The sequence below is a fragment of the Symphalangus syndactylus genome, chromosome 3 (genome assembly GCF_028878055.3).
Source record: "Symphalangus syndactylus isolate Jambi chromosome 3, NHGRI_mSymSyn1-v2.1_pri, whole genome shotgun sequence".
Lineage (NCBI taxonomy): Eukaryota > Metazoa > Chordata > Mammalia > Primates > Hylobatidae > Symphalangus > Symphalangus syndactylus.
The window spans coordinates 143,933,586-143,956,186 of record NC_072425.2 but is presented as its reverse complement, the minus strand read 5'-3'; the positions used below and the strand labels follow the sequence as shown (position 1 = coordinate 143,956,186).

General features: G+C 45.7%; 1 protein-coding gene across 6 annotated transcripts in view; it reads left to right on the top strand.

Moving 5' to 3' along the window:
* Window positions 1-11,199: 11,199 nt before the first annotated feature.
* Window positions 11,200-22,601, top strand: part of KIRREL3 (kirre like nephrin family adhesion molecule 3) — a 574,748-nt gene continuing 563,346 nt past the window's right edge. For 4 of the 6 annotated variants that reach the window (XM_055273678.2, XM_055273676.2, XM_055273677.2 and 1 more), the window contains exons 1-2: window positions 11,272-11,348; window positions 13,664-14,081. In XM_055273678.2, coding sequence (XP_055129653.1) covers window positions 14,027-14,081 — 55 coding nt within the window. In that variant the 5' untranslated portion in view covers window positions 11,272-11,348; window positions 13,664-14,026. The other 2 variants (XM_055273675.2, XM_055273674.1) reach the window with 2 other exon arrangements.

Genomic DNA, 22,601 nt, shown 5'->3' with positions numbered 1-22,601 from the left:
ACTGGGCTGGATTTTTATATTTGGTGAAAAAGAGCCTAAATGCTATCTGATTTGGGATAAAGAAAAAGGAGCATTAACCTTGACTATGCTTTTAGCTCCAGCCACCTTTTTAAGAGTAAATTGCTGGGCAGGTGGAGGAGGGCTAGTCACGGAATGAAACGGTAAGCTGGACCAGGTGTGAGGAGGGGAGGTGATAAAAGGATTATAGGGTGGAGGAGCGGAGGCTGAGGAAGAATTGGGACCTAGCTCGGCCTGGTGAGGAGCAGCCTGGTGAGGAGGGGAGAGGTCAGATGGGTCTGTAGAAAAGGAAGATTAGAAAGACTCAGTGACACTTGGGGTTGGGAGTGAGGGGACAGGGGGAGGGAAAGAAGGAGGATTTGGGATAAGTTGCCTTGGGAACAGAGACTAGAGAAGGACCAATGTGTAAAAGAATGCCTGGACATCAGGCACCTCAGACCGTTTGCCTATTTTAAGACAATTATTTAGATCTTGCAGGATGGAAAAATTAAAAGTGCCATTTTCCAGCTATTTGGAACTACTGTCGCGTTTGTACTGGGGTCAAGCAGCATTGCAGAAGAAAACAAGATGCTTAGATTTTGGGTCAGGTGAGAGTTGAAGAGGTTTTAAGTTCTTAAGAACAGAGGCTAAGGGAGAAGAAGGAGGAATTGAGGGTGGAAGGTTGCCCATAGTGAAGCCCAGAGAAAAGAGAGAGTAGGGACACGGAGGGAAGGGGTTCGGGGGTTCTCACCCTCCAGAAAAGCAGGAAAGGGGTCGGGGCACAGAGATACGAGGTCGGGGCATGGAAATAAGGGATTAGGGTGCAGAGATATGAGATTGGGGCACGGAAATAAGGGATCGGGGTGCAGAGATATGAGGTTGGGGCGCAGAAATAAGGGATCGGGGCACAGAAATATAAGTGGTTGGGTGCGGAAATAAGGAATCAGGGCACAGAGATATAAGAGGTTGGAGCACGGAAGTAAGGGATCGGGGCGCAGAGATATAAGCGGTTGAGGTACTTGTCCCTCCCCCAGAAAAGTGGGACTTGCCGCTAAGGGTGAAGGAGAAGGGGTTGGGGGTTTCTTGCCCCCACAGAAAGGTGGAGAAGGGGTAGAGACATGGAGAGAAGGGGTTCGGGTACTTGCCCCTTCCCCAGAAAAGCGGGACTTGCCACTAAGGGTGAAGGACCAAGGCAGGCATCCCTGCGTGGTCTGACAGCTCTGAAACCTGGGTGAATAATCAGAGAGGCGTCCCTGCAATGATTAAATACCAAGGGAAGGCTGCCTTCCCAGTCCGTGACTGGCACCGGAGTTTTGGGTCCATGGATAAAATGTGTCTCCTTTGTCTCTACCAGAAAATGAAAGGAATTGAAATTAAAGAGAAGGGAGAGATTGAAGAGTGGAAAGGAGAAAGTGGTTGAGGGATACTGAGAGAGGCTGGAGAAGAGAGTAAGAAGAGGCCGCTTACCCAATTTAAAATTGGTGAGATGTCCCTTGGGCTGGTCAGTCTGAGGACCTGAGGTCACAGGTGGATCTTTCTCCCGGAGCAAAGAACAGGAGGACAGGGGATTGATTTCCCAAGGAAGGTCCCCTGATCCAAATCATGGCACCAAATTTCATGCGCGTCCGTGTAAAGAGACCACCAAACAGGGTTTGTGTGAGCAATAAAGCTTTTAATCTCCTGAGTGCAGGCGGGCTGAGTCCAAAAAGAGAGTCAGCGAAGAGAGATAGGGGTGGGGCCATTTTATAAGATTTGGGTAGGTAAAGGAAAATTACAGTCAAAGGGGGGTTCTCTGGCAGGCAGGAGTGGGGGTCACAAGGTGCTCAGTAGGGGAGCTTTTGAGCCAGGATGAGCCAGGAGAAGGAATTTCACAAGACAATGTCATCAGTTAAGGCAGGAACAGGCCATTTTCACTTCTTTTGTGGTGGAATGTCATCAGTTAAGGCAGGAAGGGCCATCTGGGTGTGTATGTGCAGGTCACAGGGGATATGATGGCGTAGCTTGGGCTCAGAAGCCTGACAATGATTCTGTTTATGCATGTGCATGTAGAAACTCCTTCTTATGTATGAATTCAAATACATAACAAAAGACTAGGAATGTCTACATCAAACTGCTGGTAGTGGTTACCCCTGGGTGTAGATTTGGAATGAGGGTGAGTGAAGGAAGGCATTCACATTTTTTTCAATATTCACATCCAGTATTCTTTTGTAATCATTGATTTTTGTCAAAATGAGATTGTCTTTTTTAGTTTTTGCTTACATAAGTAATATATGGATTCTATCACCAGTAGTGAATTTAACAATTTTTTAAGTATTTTCTTTACCTTATGTTCTAAAAGGAAGGACCAAATTATTCAAAAAGAAAGTTTTAAAAATTAAGATTTCTTCATTTGAAACACATCCTCTGTCATTTTGGGGTGTCATTGTGCTTCCTGATCATGATTTAAAATAGATAGTAATGAATCATCTTTCATAGCAAGTTTGACTCAGTCAAGTAAAAATGGTTCAAAGGAAATCAAAATTAGGAATTAATCTTCTCCTCTATTACCACAATGATGCTTCCCCCATGGGGTTTTAATGCTTGTGTTTTGGAAGATGGAACATGAAATGGAGAACCATGGGGCAGTGGGTATCGGGGTCTTTAACTGGGACTAACGTCAGAGTTGAATCCTGTTTCTTTCTGCTCTGAGGCCCTTGGTGAAATTCTTCTGTCCAAACACAGAAAATGCTTCCTTTTCAGAATATCTGTGTCACTGTATCACTTTTAGTTTCCCTTAAAAGCTTATACTGTTGTACTTTATAGCTCACCGGACCATAACAGATTCCTTGAGGACAGAATGGGTATCTTTTTCATCTCTGTGTTGCAAGTGCCTATATGAAGCGCCTTACACAAAGTGGGTGCTCGAGAAATATTTGCAGCATGAACGTTTGAGTGAATCAATAAATGGCTGGCTGAATCCAAGAATCAGGGCCTCTGTGTTGGGTCTTCAACTGCGTTGGAAGGTACTTGAAGTCAGAGGACTCTATGTCTTGAACCTTCCACATCCCCTACAGTGCCTTTAGAAAGTAAAAATTCAACAAATGATTGTTGATCAATTTCCCTATTTTAACAGATGATAAAATATGTTCACAGAGATTTATATTTTGATTTATTTACCAGCCTACTGACAAGCAAGCCAGGGAGAGAAGCATTCTTTCCCTCATTTTGTAGATAATTCAAATTCAAATGAGGCACAGAAAGGAAAGACCTTTGACAAATGAAGAGAAGGGAGATTCACCTCCTGAACATTTCAGGTTACTCTCTGGTGACCTTTCTGGCCCCCTCAAGAGCCCAGTGTTTTCTGACTGTGTGCCTTTTCCTCTCCCATGGGGAGCAGGCCAAAGCTCAGTAGAGGGTCCATTGCTGGGTGATCTCAGAATTTCAGGTAGTTAAAGTGGAAGGTGGCACTTCTTAATTAGGTAGTTATAGCATAATTATTTGAAAGTGCCTTATAATTACATGCCTCCTCCCCAAACTCCTTAGCTGCCTTGACTGGGATCTCAAGGCCCTGTCCCCTGCCAGCCCCATGTCAACACAATGCCTGAGCCAGGCATTTACCAGAGATGGTTGTATCTTAATGAGGGAGAAACACTCCAATGGATTCTCTCTCAAAAACTCAGAACTCATGGTCTCTCATTGCTACCACATGGAAAACTCTAGTTCAAATCATCTTACACACTGGCCAGATCAATGAGATGGGAAGTTGAGAGTTCACTGTGGAGCAATTTAATCCAGGTGCCTCTGGAATATTTATTACAAAGGGACTCGATGGCCTCACTAAACCATCCCAAGGATTCCCCTTGCTGTCATGTGCAGTTCTTCATTATTTCTAACTTCCCATCCCATGAAAAATGGGCTTTCTATTGGTTTAGCCTTAAAAGGAAAGAAAAATCACCATCACTCTCCAGCACAGAAAATCTTTCTACATTTTTCCTTCCTCTTGAGGTGGAATGTAGCTCCAAACTGACAGCCTCTGAGCGAGCAACATACCCAAATATCAGGGCAGATTGCAAAGCAATCAGCTCAGGGGAAAAGCAAGGGAGCTGTCAGTCAGTAGCATCCATCCCCCATTTTGAAACACGGCTGACTGGATGAACACCTCTTCTCAAGAAAGGAAGGACCAAGGGTGTCATTAATGAAAGCAGGAAATTCAGCTTTACATCTCGTTCAAAAGATGGATTCGCTGCCCTCCTCCCAATCCAGGTGGGTGAGTTAGTTTAGTGTGGAATTTGTCTGCCCTCACTGAAAACTCCAGTTAGGCAATGAATTATTCCAAGTAAATTAAGTGTATTGATCCCCTCCCCTTTCTGACACTTTGCAGATATTGCTATCAAATCATGCTCCTTGCAAGTGTCAGTTTTTGCCACAGACATCTGAAGAAGAGAACAAATATTCTCTTGAGTTTCTCAGAGCGTAGTAAGTACTTGTGGAGTATAATAGGACATGAGCAGACCAGGGAATGACATAGGCCTGTGATGAGCCTAACTGGCTACCTTGTAATCTCTGCACACTCAGCTTATGAGAAGAGGGTCATGGATTTACCCCTGGGTTCTTCAGGTAAGATTAGGTCAAGGTCATTGGTTGCATTTTACCTCTAACCACTTTTTTTTTTTTTTTTTTTTTTTTTTTTGAGACGGAGTCTTGCTCTGTCGCCCAGGCTGGAGTACAGTGGCGCGATCTAGGCTCACTGCAAGCTCCGCCTCCCTAACCACTTTTTATACAAATGCAAATGGATCAGAATGAAGATCAGGCAGAAGAGTATAGATAAAGATTGTGAATCTATCACAGTTCTGGGGAAACAATCAGATCGCATACTCTATACATAGCAGGTAGTGCAGTACTTTTATAAATGGTAAGGAGTCAGTCTCGTTCAAGGTGAAGGCATGCATTATTTTGCCAGAGTCTCAATTGAGGACTTGCTTCTTGTGGGTTCATTTTTCTTCCCCGTTGTTATGGACTGGATGTTTGTGTTCTCCCCCCATTGCATGTGTTGAAATCCTAAACCCCAATGGGATGGTATTAGGAAGTGGAGCCTTTGGGAGGTAAATAGGTCATGAGGGCGGAGGCTTACAAATAGGATTAGTGCCCTTATGAGGACAGGAGAGCTTCCTCTCTCTTCTCTCTCCAGCGTGAGGATACAGATTGCCACTTGCAAACCAGGAAGCCCTCACCAGACATTGGATCTGTAGGCACATTGATCTCGGACTTCCAGCCTCCAGCACACTAAGAAATAAACTTCTGTTGTTTAAGCCACCCAGTCCATGATATTCCATTGTAGCAGCCTGAACAGACTAAGACTGTCAGATTCATCTTTTAATAATGATCAAACTTACCCTTTTTAAAATAGTAAACCTTAATCCTCCAAAAAAGAGGTCCTTTTTCACTATTATCCAGTTGAATTGTCTCTTTTGACCCAAACTACGATATTAAGCCTGTTGAGTATTCTAAGGATGAATGGTCTAAGGATAAATCAGATATCTAACAACCGTATACTATGAAGTATTATTTCCATCCATATTAAAGCCCTTATCACAGGTGGAAATACTTATGAATGAAAGGATGTGATATCTGAGTTTGCTTCAGAATAATCCAGTGAGATAGAAGGAAGCAGGGAAGATAGAATAGTATTTGCCATAGCTTGGTTATTGCTGGGGTCAAGTGATGGCCCATGGTGGTTCTAATAACAGTGATTCTCAAATGTAATATGCATCAGAATTATCTAGGAGTTTTGTTAGAAAACAATTATCTGGGCCCTACCTCAGAGGTTTTGATTCAGGACGTCCCAGGTGGTGCCTAAAAATTTGCAATTCTCAGGGGATGTGATGCCGCTGGCCCAGGGACCCCTTTTGGGAACCACTGTATTCTATATCCTCTATTTTTATACAATAAAAAAAACCAATTTTGTTGTGCCAGTAAGAGCTAGCACAACAAAACAAGATGAAGGAGGAGTCTCTGCCTCTGCCTGCTCCCAGTCTCAGGCAGAGAGCAGCTGAAGAAGACAAAGAAGAGATGCAGACCTCAGAAAAACACTGAACCGTCAATTCAAATTGGACTGAGTGTGGAAAAAATTAATGTTGGCTTTCCTCATTTACTTTGAACCTATGTCTGCATAATTGTTATAGAGTGTGATAACTTCTCAACCGATTTGGGATTGTGCTGTTAAGAAATATGAATAAGCCGGGTTTCTTGTTTTTTGTTGTTGCCATTGTTGTTGTTGTTTTAATGCAAGAGGTAGAGTTAGGCTGTTGTACAAATCTTGTGATTTATACACATCGATGGCACCACTACCCACATTTGCCTGAACGTGGGTCAGGTTCAAAATGTATAGTCAGAAATCTTTCTCTCCAGTCCTTCAGCTGCATATCCAGAAGACGGATATGAAATTTCCTAGATCTAGTTTGATCTAAAGGCATCAGATGATGAAGAAAGAAAAGTTCAAGCTTGGGACTGGATGGTCACAGGAAGGACATCAGGAGTTTCTGCTGAATTTTTCTTTATTTAAACACCGTTAGCAAGCAATTACTATATGCCAGGCATTGGGCCATATATACCCTGAAACAGGCAAAAATAAATTCCAAAAGATGGTCCTTGGCCTTAAAAATCTCATATCTAGTTTGGAAGGTAACATGTAAATAAATAGTTAGCATATTGACAGTTCTATAATAAGAGTTTATAAGAATACTGTGGAAACCTAGGTGAATAAGCTATTCATTTTTGACTGAGGGGAGAAAGAGGTGAAGTGAACTTTTCATGGATGACATTCCAGCTGATTCTTGAGCAATGAGTACCTATTTATTAGGCAAAAGGACACGAAGGGAGAAAGACACACCAGGATGAGGAAACAAGTATAAGAAAGGTATGGAAGAGTAACAGTGTCTGCTGTCTCTAATCAATAAAGAGGAATTTGGCAAGACTGAGGTTCAGGCTGTGAAGGAGGGAGCTGGCAATAGGGCAGGAAAGCTGTGTTGCTTTGACACTCCCTATATATCGTGATAACAAGTTTATGCTCTATCTTGGTGACTACTATGAACTGAATTGTATCCTCCTAAAAGTCATAGGTTAAAGCCCTAACCTCTGATGTGAGTGTATTTGGAACTAGGGCTTTTAGGAGGTGATTAAGGTTAAATGTGGTCATATGGTTGGGTCCTAATCCAATAGGACTGGTGTCATTATGAGAAGAGGAGGACTGAGAGATGTCTCACATTTAAGGACAGGCCATGTGAGGACACAGCGAGAAGGTGGCCATCCAGAAGCCAGGAAGAGAACCCTCACTAAGAGTCGGCCATGATGGCATCCTGATCTTAGACACCCAGCCTCCAGAACTATGAGAAAATGAATTTCTGTTATTTAAGCCATCAGCCTATGATATTTTGTTATGGCAGTATGAGCAGATCAGGGCAGCAACCATCCACATTTTTAAGCAAGAGGATGATATTACAGAACTGCATTTGAAATGCACTTATGTGGTAGAACAGTAGGTTAGACAGTGGAGAGGGTCTTTGTTGGTCTGTAGACTAGGCGGTGAGTTGAGGATGCTGTAAGTTCAGACAGAGATGATGAAAATCTGGTCTGGTGCTGAGTAATTTGGAATATTTGGGTAGGAGGCACATTGATTGCTAGCATGGTAACAGAAAAGTTTTTTGGGTGTGTATGTAAAGTTTTGTATTTATATGAACTTATATAACTTTGTTACATATATAACTTCAATATGCTAATATATATAATTTTATTACTTAAAGATGGGAAGGAAAAAGGAATACTAGGTGTAATAAACAAAAAGAAAAGTAAAACTTGTCATCTAAGAAGAAAGCCTAAAGGAACTTTGAGTGAGATCTTTCACTCCCTTGGCTGCTATAAAATTTACTAATTTATAACATAGGTGGGGGGTATGGGGGATGGCTCAGGGGAGAGGCATGAAAAAGAAGAATGGAGGAAAAGAATAAATGCAGTATAATTTCTAAGACTTTGAATATCACAAATGAGTCATGTAACTGGAATTTCACTTTGTCTTCCAATAATTTCCACATAATTAGCCTATTCATATACACAAAAAGAGCACATGGCATATTCCAAAATGACACACGACCTGTTTCAAACCCTGAAGAGGGAAGCTGAAGCTTGCCTTTGGTGCCATCCCCAGAGCTTTTTGGAAGGTCCTGGCCTACACACCCAGCCAGCAATGACACTAGGCATGCAGCACTGCCATCTCCTTTCATAATATTTCTTATATCTTTTCTTCCCTGTAAATTACACACTCTTCAGGTCTTTGCTGAGATAGATAATGCAGCTCCCATGTGAATTGAGTATCCAGTGCCCTGCATGCATGAGCATGTCAAGGCTAAACGGGTCTATTGTTCTTAAACAGTGCTGCTGGAGAATTGTATCCTTGTGCAGAATGATGCTGAAGAGATAAAAATATCTTTCATTTCTTTAGTGCCATGCCTCTTAAAGTGTGTTCCACATTTTCCAAACTATATATAGGCTCAATTCATTACCCATCCTCATAAAATACAGCCAGAGCAGTGGCAGGCACATGCCAGATGTTTGACAATGGTTTAATAACAGAGGGAAGAATAAGTTAAATTGGATTCAGAAAACAGGAAATAGAATGTGGGGCACTAGGTAAAACTTCACCATTCATTCCGCAGTATGTAGTGAGAGCCTACTGCCTACCTGGGTAAGAGCTGCGGACACGGCTGTGAACTAGAGGGGCACTGTCCCCACCTTCATGGTGCTGCCAGGGTACCGGAGAAAATACAGGATTAGACAATTTTTTACAGTAAAGTGTGATTGACATTAAGACAGAGGAAGTACAAGGCATCCTTGTCCTCACTCCCTTTAAAGGAAGTCTTTTCCAGTTAGCCACTCTGGCATCACCACTCTCTTACTTTAATAAGATGTTTGCATTTTGCATCCAACATGGTTGTAGATGTACGTTGAAGGAAGTCTGTTCTGCAACCCAGAACCAAGGCTGGATGTGGGGTCTGGTTCTGGGGAAAACAAGGAGATAAGGGAAAGACACGAGTTCAGTAATTTGGGGAAAGTCTGAGGGTGCTCAGACTGAGTAGAATGAACATGAAGCAGTTTGAGGAAAAGTCAGAAACAATGACAGCGGAGAGGCCCACGCAGATCTCAGGGTTGTCACTTGCTCACTTGTTTTGTTGGGGATGGCGACCCACCACTCAAAATAATCTGCCCTAACACTGATGGCATTAAAGAGCACTTCCATTTGTCTCCATGATGAAAGGTGTGGTCTCTGGAACAGAAGACAGTGGGACTTTAGGATTCTGAAGAATCCTGAAGATCCACTGGCTCAAACCAGTCATTTAATAGATGAAGAAAGGTGTGCCCAGTTTCATTAAGGGGCTACACTGGTTAGCAGCGGTCAGGCCAGCGCCACATCAAAAGGCTCACCAGACTCCCTCCATGAGGCCTAATCCTCAATGAATCAGGGGGGGCAGACAACCTGCCCTTCAGGGGATGCTTCTGAAAGTTGAATATCTGGTTCTCTGAGCCCTTTCCCTCTACAATGGAAAGACCAACTGCAGGGAACAGGGGTTAAGGTCTCATAATCCACCTACACAGAAGTAAGCAAGAAATCTGGTTCAGAAAAATTAAAAAGAAATAGGCTAGAAGACTGTGACTGCCCAGGTCATAAAGGCTGCCACCTAGCGAGGACCTCTGATGACCATCTGGTCTCTGGAAGTGTATGTGGCTTGGAGTACTTATTAACTTACCTACGACTGGAGAGTCAGGTTACCCTGAACTCCCAGTAGGAGGCTGTTCGAAATGTGTTAAATCCCTGGACAAAAGAGGTTTAACCAGTACTGGCAGGATATATGAAAAACAAAAAGGGAATGTGGTTTCTAATGTATCTCTGCAACAAATACTGTGAAGAGGCATTAAACAGGAAATTCTCTGTACATAATGACAGTCCGTCTCTTAAAAGAGCCGCTCCCTCTCCTTGGTGATAATGGTGTCTCATGAACACAGAATAGCTGTGGCTGGGAGCCCGGCCAGCATGGCAGTGGGGGAGATGGAGAAGGATAGGACAGTGGGGACACTGGGCCTAGGTGGGGGCCCTGGACTGTTGCCTCAGCCTGCAGCTTTCCCGCAGGGCCCCAAGCAAGCTAACCTAGAAGGATGCATCTCTAATGGAAAGGAAGGGCCCAGACCGATGCCATCCAGGGCAATTTCTCTTATTAAAATGTCAGATGTTTTATAGTATTTTCTCACATATGCACCTGTATATACCTCTTTCCAACTAGAGGACAAACTTTCCAGGAACAGGAATGATCATAGTCATTCCACGTGTCTTTAAGGATCCAAAACAGGCCTTTGGACAAACTGAGGGAATAACACATGTTAGACATTGGGCTGACAGCCACGAGGAAGGTCAGGAGAGTGGCGGTGAGCTGAGGTCTGCAGTGTGCCCGAACGCCAGCCTGCTCCGAGCACTCGACAGCCGCACCCCTCACTCCTGCACCGAGACCCAGAACTTGCACATCACTCTCTTCGTCCCAGATCTCAGAAAACCCTGGGGGCAACAGGCAGCAAGGCTTGGAAGAGCAGGAGAGCAGGGCTTGGAAACTGTCCCGGGGAGCCTTGACCTCCTGTCACTTGTTGGCCAGCCAGCAGCAGAACCTGGGGCCGGCCGGCATCCTCTGTGGGCTCCCGCCTCAGCGCAGGTCTGGGCTACCCAGTTCCGGCCCGCCCCGCTGGCGGAGGTGGGGGGTGGGGCCAGGGGCTCACAGGACCCTGCACTTGGCACTGGACGCTTGGGGAGGGGGCTGGGGACTGATGTATTCGGCCTCCGGGCTCCACGCCTGGCGAAGAAACGCTGGAGAGGATGCCACCTGCTGGCATCCCACCGGCTTGCACGGTGGGCACAAGAGACCTGGAGCCAGCCTGGATGTGCAGAAAACCAGAATTCGGGCGGTTTTCCAAGTTGCTGCCTTTCGGCTGTCTCTTTAGGGCTGCCGCCTCCACCGACTGTCCAGAGACCCCTTCCCCCGCGCGCCGCCCCCCAGACGCGAAGGCTTCCAGCGGGGGCGGCGGTCTCTCTCCTCTCCCCGCTTGCAGCACACTCCGAGGTCTAGGGACTCTCCGCGCTTCTCCATCAGGTGGAGCCGTCGGCTCCTCGCCGCCTCCCTCCTCCTCCCTCCCCGGGAGCGAACCGCGCGCAGGCCCCCTTGCAGCGCCAGGAGGCTAACCGAGCCCCCGGAGGAGGTGAGGCCGCGGGCAGCCGGGCGGAGATGGCGGGGCCGCCGTCGGGGCTGGCGCCAGAGCCCGACCGGCTGTGGGTCCTGCAGGTACTGCTCGCGTTCTCTGCCCCACTTGGTGGCTGCTGAAGATTGCCGTGGGTTTTCCGGCACTCAGGCTTGATACGCCTCCTAGTCCTTTTAGAGGCGGGCAGCTCATCACTTAAGAGGGAGTAGAGGGGAGTGGAGAGGGTAACAGGCCCAGCTGGCTGGGGCGTAGGGGTGAGGGGGATGCCTGGAGCCCGTAAGGGGGCCATGGGGCCAGTGTTGGGGACCAATGGGAGAGCGAAACAAGATCCTTCCAACCTGGATCACCCAGGCCCCCCTCTTCTTTCCAAGAGTCAGTGCGAGTGTGAGGTGCACACGCCTGTACGTGTGCCTGATTATTGCGTATTACACACTTCACTAGCCTTGTGACCCTGGTTTTGTAATAGTTCCCTCGGGGGCTGAATTAAGCAAATCTGGGCCCTGCGCCATTGAGGAATTAGCACTCAAAATTAAACAACAGCTTAAAGGATAAATCTTTAGTTAAAACATCAAATGTTGCTACCTTTGATAGAGAATCTGCATTCTAATATTTGTCTTATTCACTGCAAGAATGGCACGCAGACACCTGAAATTTCTCCCCAACAACCCCATAGGCTTAATGGAAAGCTACTACTAAGGTGACGGCGCTATACATAGCGTTATTTTCAGTCTTACTGTGTTATTTGGCATATGTTATTTAAAATTATTTTTCATCTCCTGTGTGTGTTTCTGATTTGCCTCTTCCACTTATTGCATGATCTGTTATACCAGGCTAATGGAGTCAGGCTGAGCTGACACTGCTTCAGTAACTTGTTTGTTAATTTAGCTAATAAGTTGCCCCTTTTGTGTCCTTTTAGTTTCTGTTGCTCAACATTTCCGTTTCTCCTCCCAAAGTTTGCTTACAAATTTCCCTTTGATATGTTTAACAGCCTCTAAGGGATGCAGTTAAATAAGCTATTAAGTTAAGAATAGAAAAGTACAAAGCAGACATCTACTGATTTGTAGATCTTTGGTGTCATCTACCAGGTGTCAGCTCCTACTAGCATACTTCTATATGCCCCTGCTTCCTTCTTTCTTGTTCACAAATACCAAGGGATAATTTTTTAAAGTTAACATCCGCATGGGAACTTGGAGTTGGAATGTGCCTTGTAGTCAGCAGAGTCCTCAAAAGGCGTGCTACTGAAGGAGGAAAGGCTAAGAGTTTCCCAAAAGACCTCCCCAAGGTCCAGGGACTGAAGACAGTAATGATTGATTTTAGAACTGAGTGCTGAATGGCACATGTCAGGGGAGCGTCTTTCATTTTCCTCTCCTCTCTCTTTACCTCTCCTTCTCACACTGCATAACGTTGAATATGTTTCTGTGTTGCTTTGTTATGTCCCTAGAGTTTGCCTCTTGTGTGTATACTCTGCTTGCACACTAGATTATGAGCTTCTGAAGGCATGGTCTGTGCCTATTATTTTGCTTCCCTCCATGGCCTGCTTATACCAAGCATGCCTAAATGTCTATTAAGTAAATAGACCCAGATAAATTCATGTTGATATCCTGGAGGAAATCGAGTTTGATTTGAGTGTGGAGTGTGAATTTCATGACAGGTAAAAGACTTGACGATCCTTAGGAGGCAAGTGCCTATGACCTTGGCCTCTCCTTCGCAATTGGACTCACAGCACCTCTTGGAGAAAAGACAGGCTCAGAGTGATGGAGCGCTCATTAGAGGAGAGGCTCTGAATGCAAAGACAGGCTGCTCCCCTGTCCTCGTTAGGAAATGCACAAACCAGGATAATGATAATAAATGGGTGTGTGTCACAAACCTACTTGCCTTCCCTTTAGTTCCTGCATTTTGTCTTCCAGGAGGAGTGCAAAGCAAACTAAGATCCAAATGTTCAGGTTTTATTACCTACCCCCCCACCCACCCACCCACAGGAAACTCTCAGAAATGCAAAGCATGCTTATCTCTCCTCCAACTCCGAGCCTCCCGCTGCACACATTGGCCAAGTCCTTCCGAGGGAAAGATGCACACCCCCCCTTCCTAGTTCCCTTTCAGCCCAGTTTCCAGTTCCTGTGCAAAGGCAGGGCATGCATGTTTTTGTGCACATGCATACGTATAGTCATCCTTAACTTCACTGTTAAACAGGACATCGTATGGACAAAAAGTCACAGCTCCGCTCCAAGCTCAAGATGCCTTTTGGTCAATAATGGTGACAAAAGCTGAATTTTTCCCGATTGAGGGAAAAGAAAGAACACAGCCTTTCCCCCCACTGTCCGTTTTGCATAGATCTCCTTTTTCCGAGTGTTTCCTCTTTAATTATGACCTGTCTCCCCTCCCTCTCCCCTCGCCTCAGCTTCAGTGAAAGGAGTCCTTCTGTCACTCGTCACTAGCTCGCTCGCTCACTGTGGGAGGAGCCCGCCTGAGGAAGCCGTGTGCCTGGGATGCCAAGAGCCAGAGAATGGATCCGCTCCGAGTGGGGACATTGCTGACAATCCCGGCTTCCCGAGGCGGCTAAAAACAGGCAGTTTGCGTTGGCCGACTGCAGATCCCCAGAGGCACAAAGAGACCGAAGCCACCCGGAGGGACCCACGGACGGACAGATGGTAGGCGCGAACCCGAGAGGACCGGGGGAGGCTGAGCACCGAGAGCCGCCAAGGAAGAGAAACTAACTGCACACCCAAGTTACCCTGCCGGCTTTCCTTCGCTGCGCTAAGGAATGAAACCTTTCCAGCTCGATCTGCTCTTCGTCTGCTTCTTCCTTTTCAGTCAAGGTAGGACCCCCGCGCTGCCGGAGTTGGAAGAAAGTCGGCTGGGTTGTCAGGGCGCGGGAGGCTGTGGGCAGGAATGTGGGCAGGCTTCGGGAACTCGGACTGATGGATGCGTCTCTCGGTGCCGGGCTGAGATGCCCTGGCATTGCCTCTTTGCCGTTGCGAATGCAACAAAATGGTACTGTTTATTTTCCTTTGGAAAGAAGGGGTATGGGAGGGGAGGGGAATGACTTTCTCCTCTCACTTGTCAATATCCAGCTCAAACTCTCCAATGCAAATGAGTTCTTTATGCTTCTGGTATGTTAATTAGGTAGTATCTCTGTGGTTATGCCACTCTGAACTTCTGGGCACCTCCTCTCCTTCAGACCCAGGCCAGGGAAGGAGATGGCAGGGAGGGAGAGCTTGGTTTAGGTGGATATTTCGGCTTGAATAGGGTCTGACTTGCACAAGTGTATTCAAAAGCGAATGTGTGTGGTTTGCACCGTTGAAAAGGGGGTTGCAATTACAGAATGTATTGTGGGGAGTAATTTGCAGTGGTTGGGAAAAGCTTGTAAAGAGTTTCATTGAACGTCATCGAGTTCCCTAAATTAGGCTGAATTCTGAATCCTGCACAGCACTGAATTCAGGGTATAAAATGAAATTTCGCCCATGGTGCTGATTGTTTTCTTTCTGCAGCCTAGCAGGGGCAGAGAAGCAGGTGGACTCTCCAGAAAGAACTTTGCCACCTCTAGGCTCCTTGCCACTGGGAGCCCTGGGGCTGGTAGTGGTGCAGGAAGGAGAGGGAAATTCGGGAGAAGGAATGTGAGTGCCTAGTTAGCCAAAGGCATCAAAAGTCACCTGTGGAATTGAGTTTGAAGGGGCAAGTACATGGGCTCCTTCCCACTCTTTTGGAATGCCAATGCACCTCTGCCATCTGAGGCTGCATTTGTGCCAGCCAACACAGCTCTTAGAGGTGCAAGACTCTCAGAAAAAATCCACAACAGAGCACGTCCATCTGTTGATTAAATGAAGGGTAAAAGTTTTCGAGAAAGCAAAGCACCGCCATGGGTGGCTGGCATTGCAAGCAAACAGCATGTCTTCTGTTTCTCCCCTGTCAGGGAGAAGCCAAATATAAGCAAAAACCTGGCTTCCTTCTTCTGCTCTTCCAACAGTACTTGTGGTCACTGCAGATTTTCTCCTTATCTGTGCAATTCAAACTTTGCTTCTGGCTCTCCTGATGAAACCGAAGGGGTTCCTTCTTCATATTTGTATGTGCATACTAATGCCTATGTATAATGATAATGTGTGTACACATACACACACACACACACTCACTCATGTATTCATATGGTTGTGTGCTTCTCACCAGGGCTCCCTACAGCAGCAGGAAGATAAATTGCCTTCCCCAGAGTTTCAGGCTGAATGAATAAGAACTATCTCAGAACACTGGTATAGAGAGAGGTTCAGTTATATTACCATTTTGTAAGATTACTCTCTTTCTTGGATGTGTATGTGCTTGCTTATGAGTGCACACACACACACACACACTCTCATTCTTCTTTGCTTCTTACCAGTTCACTCAGGAAGTTTTGATATAGAGCCCCTGAGAAGGAGGGAATCTTCCAACCAACCCCCCATAAACACACGAACTCACATTTGCATGGGACCAGTGTATGCTTTAATCAGCCTTTTGTGTATTTAGAAGCTTGATCAGTGATACTTATGTAGATTGGCATAAGAAGGCTATAGGTGTCAAAGTACCTCCCTGGCTGTCTGAATCATTACAGTGTACATCTTCTGTTGTGCTTATTTCTTTCTTGGTCTGGAGCTGTTTCTTGACTGCTTCATGTGAATCTTTAAATATTTACCTGTGGAGGTTAAATGCTGTGTTTTATCTACCCCGAGTCCTGAGAGCGCTAGGAAGAAACCATAACATCATGCAGTTCTTAATGCCTTGTGCTCCTGGAGTGTTCTGAGCTTGGCCATCACTGTCCACCTTACCAAATGGTAGATACCTGGTCCAGAGGCTGGAAAACAGGTCTAAACCAAGATTAGGAGACCCAAGTGGACATGGCTGGTCAGATACCCTGCATCCCTGTACATACTGTGCTTCTTGAATAGACAGTGTCCAACTACAGGAATTAAGGGGTCGAGCCATCAAGTGGGAAGGTGTTTTATGGACTTCGCTGCAATGTGATATGGTTATCTTTTGCCTTGATCTGTGGAAATTTGTTTATGTGGATGTTGTTTTGAGCATTATGAATTCCCCAGAGGATTCTATTTGACCATCTTCACATATATGCTTAGCTCATATACTGTGCCCCCCCCCCCCCACCCAGTGTCATGCATTCATCAACTTATTGGATAGAACGTGTCCATGTCTAACAGGTCCTGGGAGGTCTAGCCCACATGGCTCTAAATGGCTTCCACTGTGATCCCCCGGAATGAGGCCTGAGGTTACACCCCCACCTGGCACCCTCACATAGCCACCTGCTTGACCCCTACCTCCTGCATGCTGGGATGCCTCTCCCAGGAAATGCAAAGAGACTCAGGGGATAGCCTTTCCCTCAGAGACAACAAATGTCCAGGGTTGTTTTTAGCGCCTTATCTGGCACTCCGATGACATGGCCATCTGCTGTCCAACACATCTCACAGTGGGAATCTGCATGGCACTTAGGAGTTTCTGCGAACACGATTCCCAGGCTCCATGCTCCCGGTATCTTGGTCCCCGTGCAGAAAGAGTGCTCCAAGCAGTGCTCTCAAGATACAAATAAACTCTTAAAGTCCGTTCCAGCCATCCTTTTCTTCCTAATTTGTCAAATGTTTATTTACCTTTACTTTTTTTTATAACCCTTTAGAGAGACAGAGAACAGAAATCAATGTATAATTAATATCAGTAATATGGTGGGTCCCTATTCTTTGAAAGTTTGGGCTTTTCATGTAGATTGAGATCAAGTATTTCTTTATCTTTCTTAAGGTGGCAGTAGTAAGGCTAAATAACATTCCTCCCGATTCCACCCCTGCCAGCGTCCCCAGGCCTGGCTCCCAACAAGGGAATGGAGAGCTGCCAGCGTGTACTGCTTGTGGGCTTCTCCCTTGCTGGGGATGCCTCTTCCCTCAGCTGTCAGGACGGTCATGCTTTGTTCAGAGAGGGATAATGTCACAGCACAATTTGCCTCCTGCTGAGAATAGGCATGTTCTGCCCCTGGGTGAAAAAATAATCGATTCTCTTGTCATCCATAAACTTAGAACTTGCTATATTTTTTCCTCCTTATCATTTCATTTCACCTACAACTATTTCCTTCCGTGCCCTCCTTAAGCTTCAAGCCCCATCCCATCCAGCCTGCACATGCACAGCTTAGGTAGCTTGGAGGGAATAAGGTCCTAGAGGACTGATGACTCCCTGCCTCCAGGGTGATCTCCGATCTCCACTTCGGAGACAGGGGAGACAGACAGGGGAGCCACAGTGGCAAGACCTTGGCGCCTTCTACTCCAGACACTCGCTCTTAAGAAAGGTGGTCTCTTCCCCACTCTCTGGCATTTTGCTCTGGCATTCCTAGAGCGCCCTGTCCTGCCTTGTGATTCTGCGATTCTGAAGGTTCTAATTCTGCTGAACCCAGATCTTTCGGCTTTGCATGCGCACTGTAGTGTATTGGGGTAAAAGTGAAAACTTGCATTTACCTGTTAATGGCATCCCTGAGCTAAGCATGCATTTGAGGTACCATCTCCCTATTGGGAAGAATCTAAGCAGCCCACTTGCTCTCCTGCCTGGCTGGAAACACCAAAAGGGGCTGTCAGCAGCTGTCAGAAGGCAGAGGGTCATGGTGATCTGAATCTCCTAGGGAATAGAAAGGCATCTAGTAGACAGAAGGGTAAAACAGAGTGAGCGGAGGGAGCCAGCCAGGGTGAAGGGAGCCATGGAGATGACAAGAAGCATGGAAAAGGAGGAGCCACTTCAAGAGGCTTGAACTAGCAAGGAGTTCCCTTGGGAGGGGCAAGGTTAGGAAGGCATCGGAAGAGAGCCTGAACACATCAGAGGTGGCCTAAAGAATGGAGGGATCATAGGGGGTACAGGCAGAGAAGGAATCAGCAAGCAAAGTGGGGAGTGAACAGCAACTTTGGAAACACTTACACTCACTCCGAAATGTCATAAAACAAAAGATGAGGGAAGTAATGTGTGTTTCTCCCTCCTACAAGAACCCCAAGTGGGATGACGTCTTGTCTAGAGGAAGAAGAATCAGTTCTTTTGTGCCAGAAGGCCAATGCACAGCTGCCAAGGGTGTGGGACCACTTCTTTAGCAAATCTTCGGGTGGGGGAACTGGGGCATGTCTGTTGGAAATGGGAGTGGTTGCGTGTCTGTGTCCCAGTAGGGAGTCCTCAGTTGCCAGCCAGACCTATTGAGGATGGAAAAGAAACTCCCTAGGGGGAGGACGGGTGGGGTGGGGTCAAGGCCTTCACATTGCTCCAAGAGGATACCATGGGGTCCCCCTCTTGGGTGTACAGAGGAGGATTTGGCTTGGAACAGCAGCGGCAAGCCAGGCATGGTACCAAGGAGCAGCCCTGCCTGGTGTGTGCCTGTGTTGGTGGAAGCCAGGGCCAGCAGGAGATGGGGTGGAGCAGGAGATTAGGCCTGAAGATGCAATTTTTCTTTTTTGTTCAGCCCAGTGGGGGTGACTTAGGCAGCATTATATTGCAGACCCAAAAAAGCACATGAATAATCCAGAGCGAATTGAAGAGATTTCAATAGCAAAATAATAACAATACTAATGATACCTTTGATTTGCAGAATACTTTTCTTCCAAGGAGATAAAAAGATAAACTGTTTTGGAAACATGGATGAGGAAAAGAAAATAGCCCATAATGGAGGAGGGTGGAGGAGGGCCAAAAGCACTGGTTTTCTGGTCTCAATATAGATGGAGGATGCTAAGGGGGCTAGAGGGGCATAGGCATTATTTTGCAGCTACAATCCTTATCCTTGTAAGTTGCTGAGATGACCTTAGGTGAAAAAACAGTGCAGGCGTTTTTTATTGGGGTCCATCAAGAGACAGAGAGGCACTGAACTCATCTTGTGCCTGGGAAGAGGGGTGTTCTAATTCATCAGTGGAGAAGGTCGGTAAGATCATGAGCATGCTGGAATGCACACTTGAACTCCCCCCACCACAGTGATCTTGACTTTAATGGCGGTGCTTGCATCAGAGTGATTGGAGCTCCAGTCTTGCCTCAAGGCCAGCAGACATCCCAGCACTCTCGGAGCAGGGTCGGTGGGAGCAGCTGCTCTGGGGGCTAACTGTTCCCTTGGATTTCGTATCCCATCACAGCTATTCATAAGGGAGTGAGCAGCAAAGCCAGCCAGTATATTGCGCCCAGGTTGTAATCGCTTCATCCTGTATTCCAAGTAGAGTGGGATTTTATTTCCGGTTAGAGGAATGATGTGAGAATCGACTGCATCGAGACACAGTACTGTTCATATGTCACTGCATGTCATTTTCTTTTCCCAAGAGAAAGTCATAATTTACCCAGTTAGAAGTGCATGTCAAGTAAGGATATAGATAGCTTATAGATCATCAGAACACTTCTCTCACGGTCGGGGAAGGGATGCTATGTCCTGCTTTCTGCCAAAGCTTTATTATGAAGCATGGAAAGGCTTCAGTCCTCTCAGAAAGCACACGGTGCCATAGAGCCAGGGTCACAAGAGGGTGGGGGATCTTCTCCCCCAGTGAACCTCCCCCTACTGCATGTTAACTTTCATTCACTCATAGCTCCTAACCCACTGAAGGAACTAGGATCATTATGCTTTTTAATTCTTTTTCTCCTCTCCCAGTGGTAAAAATGAGTATTCTGGCTGTATACTTCTAGAAGTTGGTAAATGTCAATATTGGATAAGTGTTTCCTTTATATCACTGCAATTTAGCATAAGCTGCTTGGAAACAAATGTCTTCCGTAAGCATACAATGTTTCAGTGAGTACACAGTCAACACCACTATGAACATTAAATAAATGTCAGCTATTCTTTGGCATACTTGGTAACAAGTTAAAGCCATGGAAATAGTGGCCAGCATAGGTGAATCTGCTCTGTGTGGCGCTGTTCTGTTGGGGCATGAAGGGTGGAAACAGGAAGTCATCCTTCTTCTCCTTGGAAATAACTGCAAAGGGAGCAGCCAAACATAGACACCTGCCTGCATCCCCTGGACAGGTTTTTCCTGGCATCTGGAAGCCTTCCCATGCCCTCCTGACCCTACTGAACACATACACACACACACACACATACACACACCAGTTAATATTAAATCAGTGTGATATCTCCAGAACTGGTAACGAATTAGCCACTTTCCTCAAATGGGAGCTACGCTCTCACTCTACTCTTTGCCTGTCTTCATAGGCAAAGCAAAGTAGCAAAGTAGATTTATCTGAGGCTGATTTTTTTTTTGATAATTGAAACTAAAACTGCAATGGATGGCCTATGTATGTCAGTATCAGAAAGGATGTGCGCATATCATGCTGAATTATATAGATGATCTGCTCACTTGGCCTTTATTCACTGGATGGTTGTTGCAAGTTCAGATTCTTTTTAACTCATGCCTGGACAACTGGAATTTGAAATCTGAGGCCAAGAGTTACAGCAATAACAAACAAACATCACTGTCACTATTCCACATTTTCCCCCAGGGGCTCCACATAGTCTAGTGTCTCAGTGGGTGAAATATACTGCTCCTTCCTTTGCGATCAAATACCATTTTATGACACTAAGGCTCAGCCCTTGGCCACTCAGCCAGCACTCACTGTGGGCCTCCTATGCTATAGGCACTGTGCTTGGGCTTTTGATGCAAAGATAATGAAGACCATGTTTCTGCCCCAGAGCTCTTACTCTGGTTAGGGAGCAGACACTTTGATTAAGGTTACAATGTGATGGGTTCGGAGCTGTCAGAGTGTTCTGAAAACAGGTGGATCAGCAAAGGCATCAGAAAAGGTTGCACAGAGGAGATGACATCATGCTTGATATTATAGGATGCTCAAGAGTTCTCTAAATGAAGCATGAAAAGTGATTTCCAGTCTCTTACATACCTTACAGTGTATGCAAATACACGAAGGCAGAACAGAATGTGATATGTTCAGAAGCCATAGGCAGTATGCTATGGCTAGAGTGCTACTGTGTTAGGGAAGTGGGAGAGGAAGCTTGGGAAGGGAAGGGTCAACTTGTGAATGACCATGGGTACCATTATACATCTTTTGAGGATGGATTGAGAGAATGAAGTAAATACCTGAGAAACATTGCTAGTAGCCTATGGGTTTGTGGTCCTCTCTACATCATGGGTTTAGGGATCAACATGTTATTTTTACTTCTTTGTATTTTTGTGTTTCACATGGGGCTAAAAATGTAAACTTGAATGGAAATATACTTTTTAATCTTTCTTTCTAGCTGATGGATGAAGTGAGCAAGAGAATAAGTATGGGGGGAATTGATCTTAATGATTAGTCCACATTCCAGAGAGGAGGCACAGAAGGATGGTGGGTAGATGAATGCCAGAGTGATGTGTTAGCTAAAGAATGTGGAAGAGAAGAAAAAAGATTATGGAAACACACAGAGGCAGGACTGCTGGCTGCACACTGGACTTGAGCAGACAGAGTGCATTGAGGAATGGGATTTGCCAGTTTGTGGGTCCCCTTGGCTAGTCAGAGACGCAGGCAGCCTAACATTGAAGATGAGTGCTAACCAGAAGGGGAAACAGCACTGGAGCAGGTAAGCACAAAAACCTAGGGACATTTTGCTGATGATGTCTTTCTTGTTCTCAAGAGGAAGCTAAGTTATACTGGCTTCAGGGAAACCAAGGTTACAAGTTAAATGATTCTACTCAGAAGACGTTGGAAATGTTTTACAAGGCCCTGGCACTGAGTACCCTTTCATTTAAGAGTAGAGAATGTCATCAGATCTACCTGTATGTTCCACACTTTGGTCTCTGTTCTCTTCGGGAACTGGTGGAGGTTAGCAGGACAAGCTCAATGGTGAAGCAAAACCCCAATTGTTCAGCAAGAAATAGACAGTGTTATTTCCATGACTGCGGATATGTAAGTCTCATGTCTAAGGCTGGCCCACTGAACAGTCTCTCATTGCTGAGAGTGTTCTGACTCACAGTGGAATTCAGGCCATCAGGAATGTAGGAGTCAATTCCTAAGAAATGGGTTAGAGAGTAGACTAGATGACGTCTAAAATCTCTCCAACTGTAAGATTCTCTGAATATTATCTCTTAGCAACAATCTATTTATTTTGGATGACACATTTCTAGGGGGTAGGTGATGCATTCTATTTGCTCTTTGCCAGCAAATTTTCTTGTAGGTGCCTGGAAAATTCTTTTGGTTGTTGAGGGTGTTGTTAGTCGTGGCAGTAATTATGTTCTTATGATGATGATGGTGATGATAACTAGCATTTGTATAAAGCTTCATAAGTTGCAGAGTGGCCTTCACAAGCACTACCTCATTTCATCAGCAGAAGTAATGAGAAGTGGGCATTATTGCTGTCATACCCCCAGAGAGGTTACTTTGCTTGA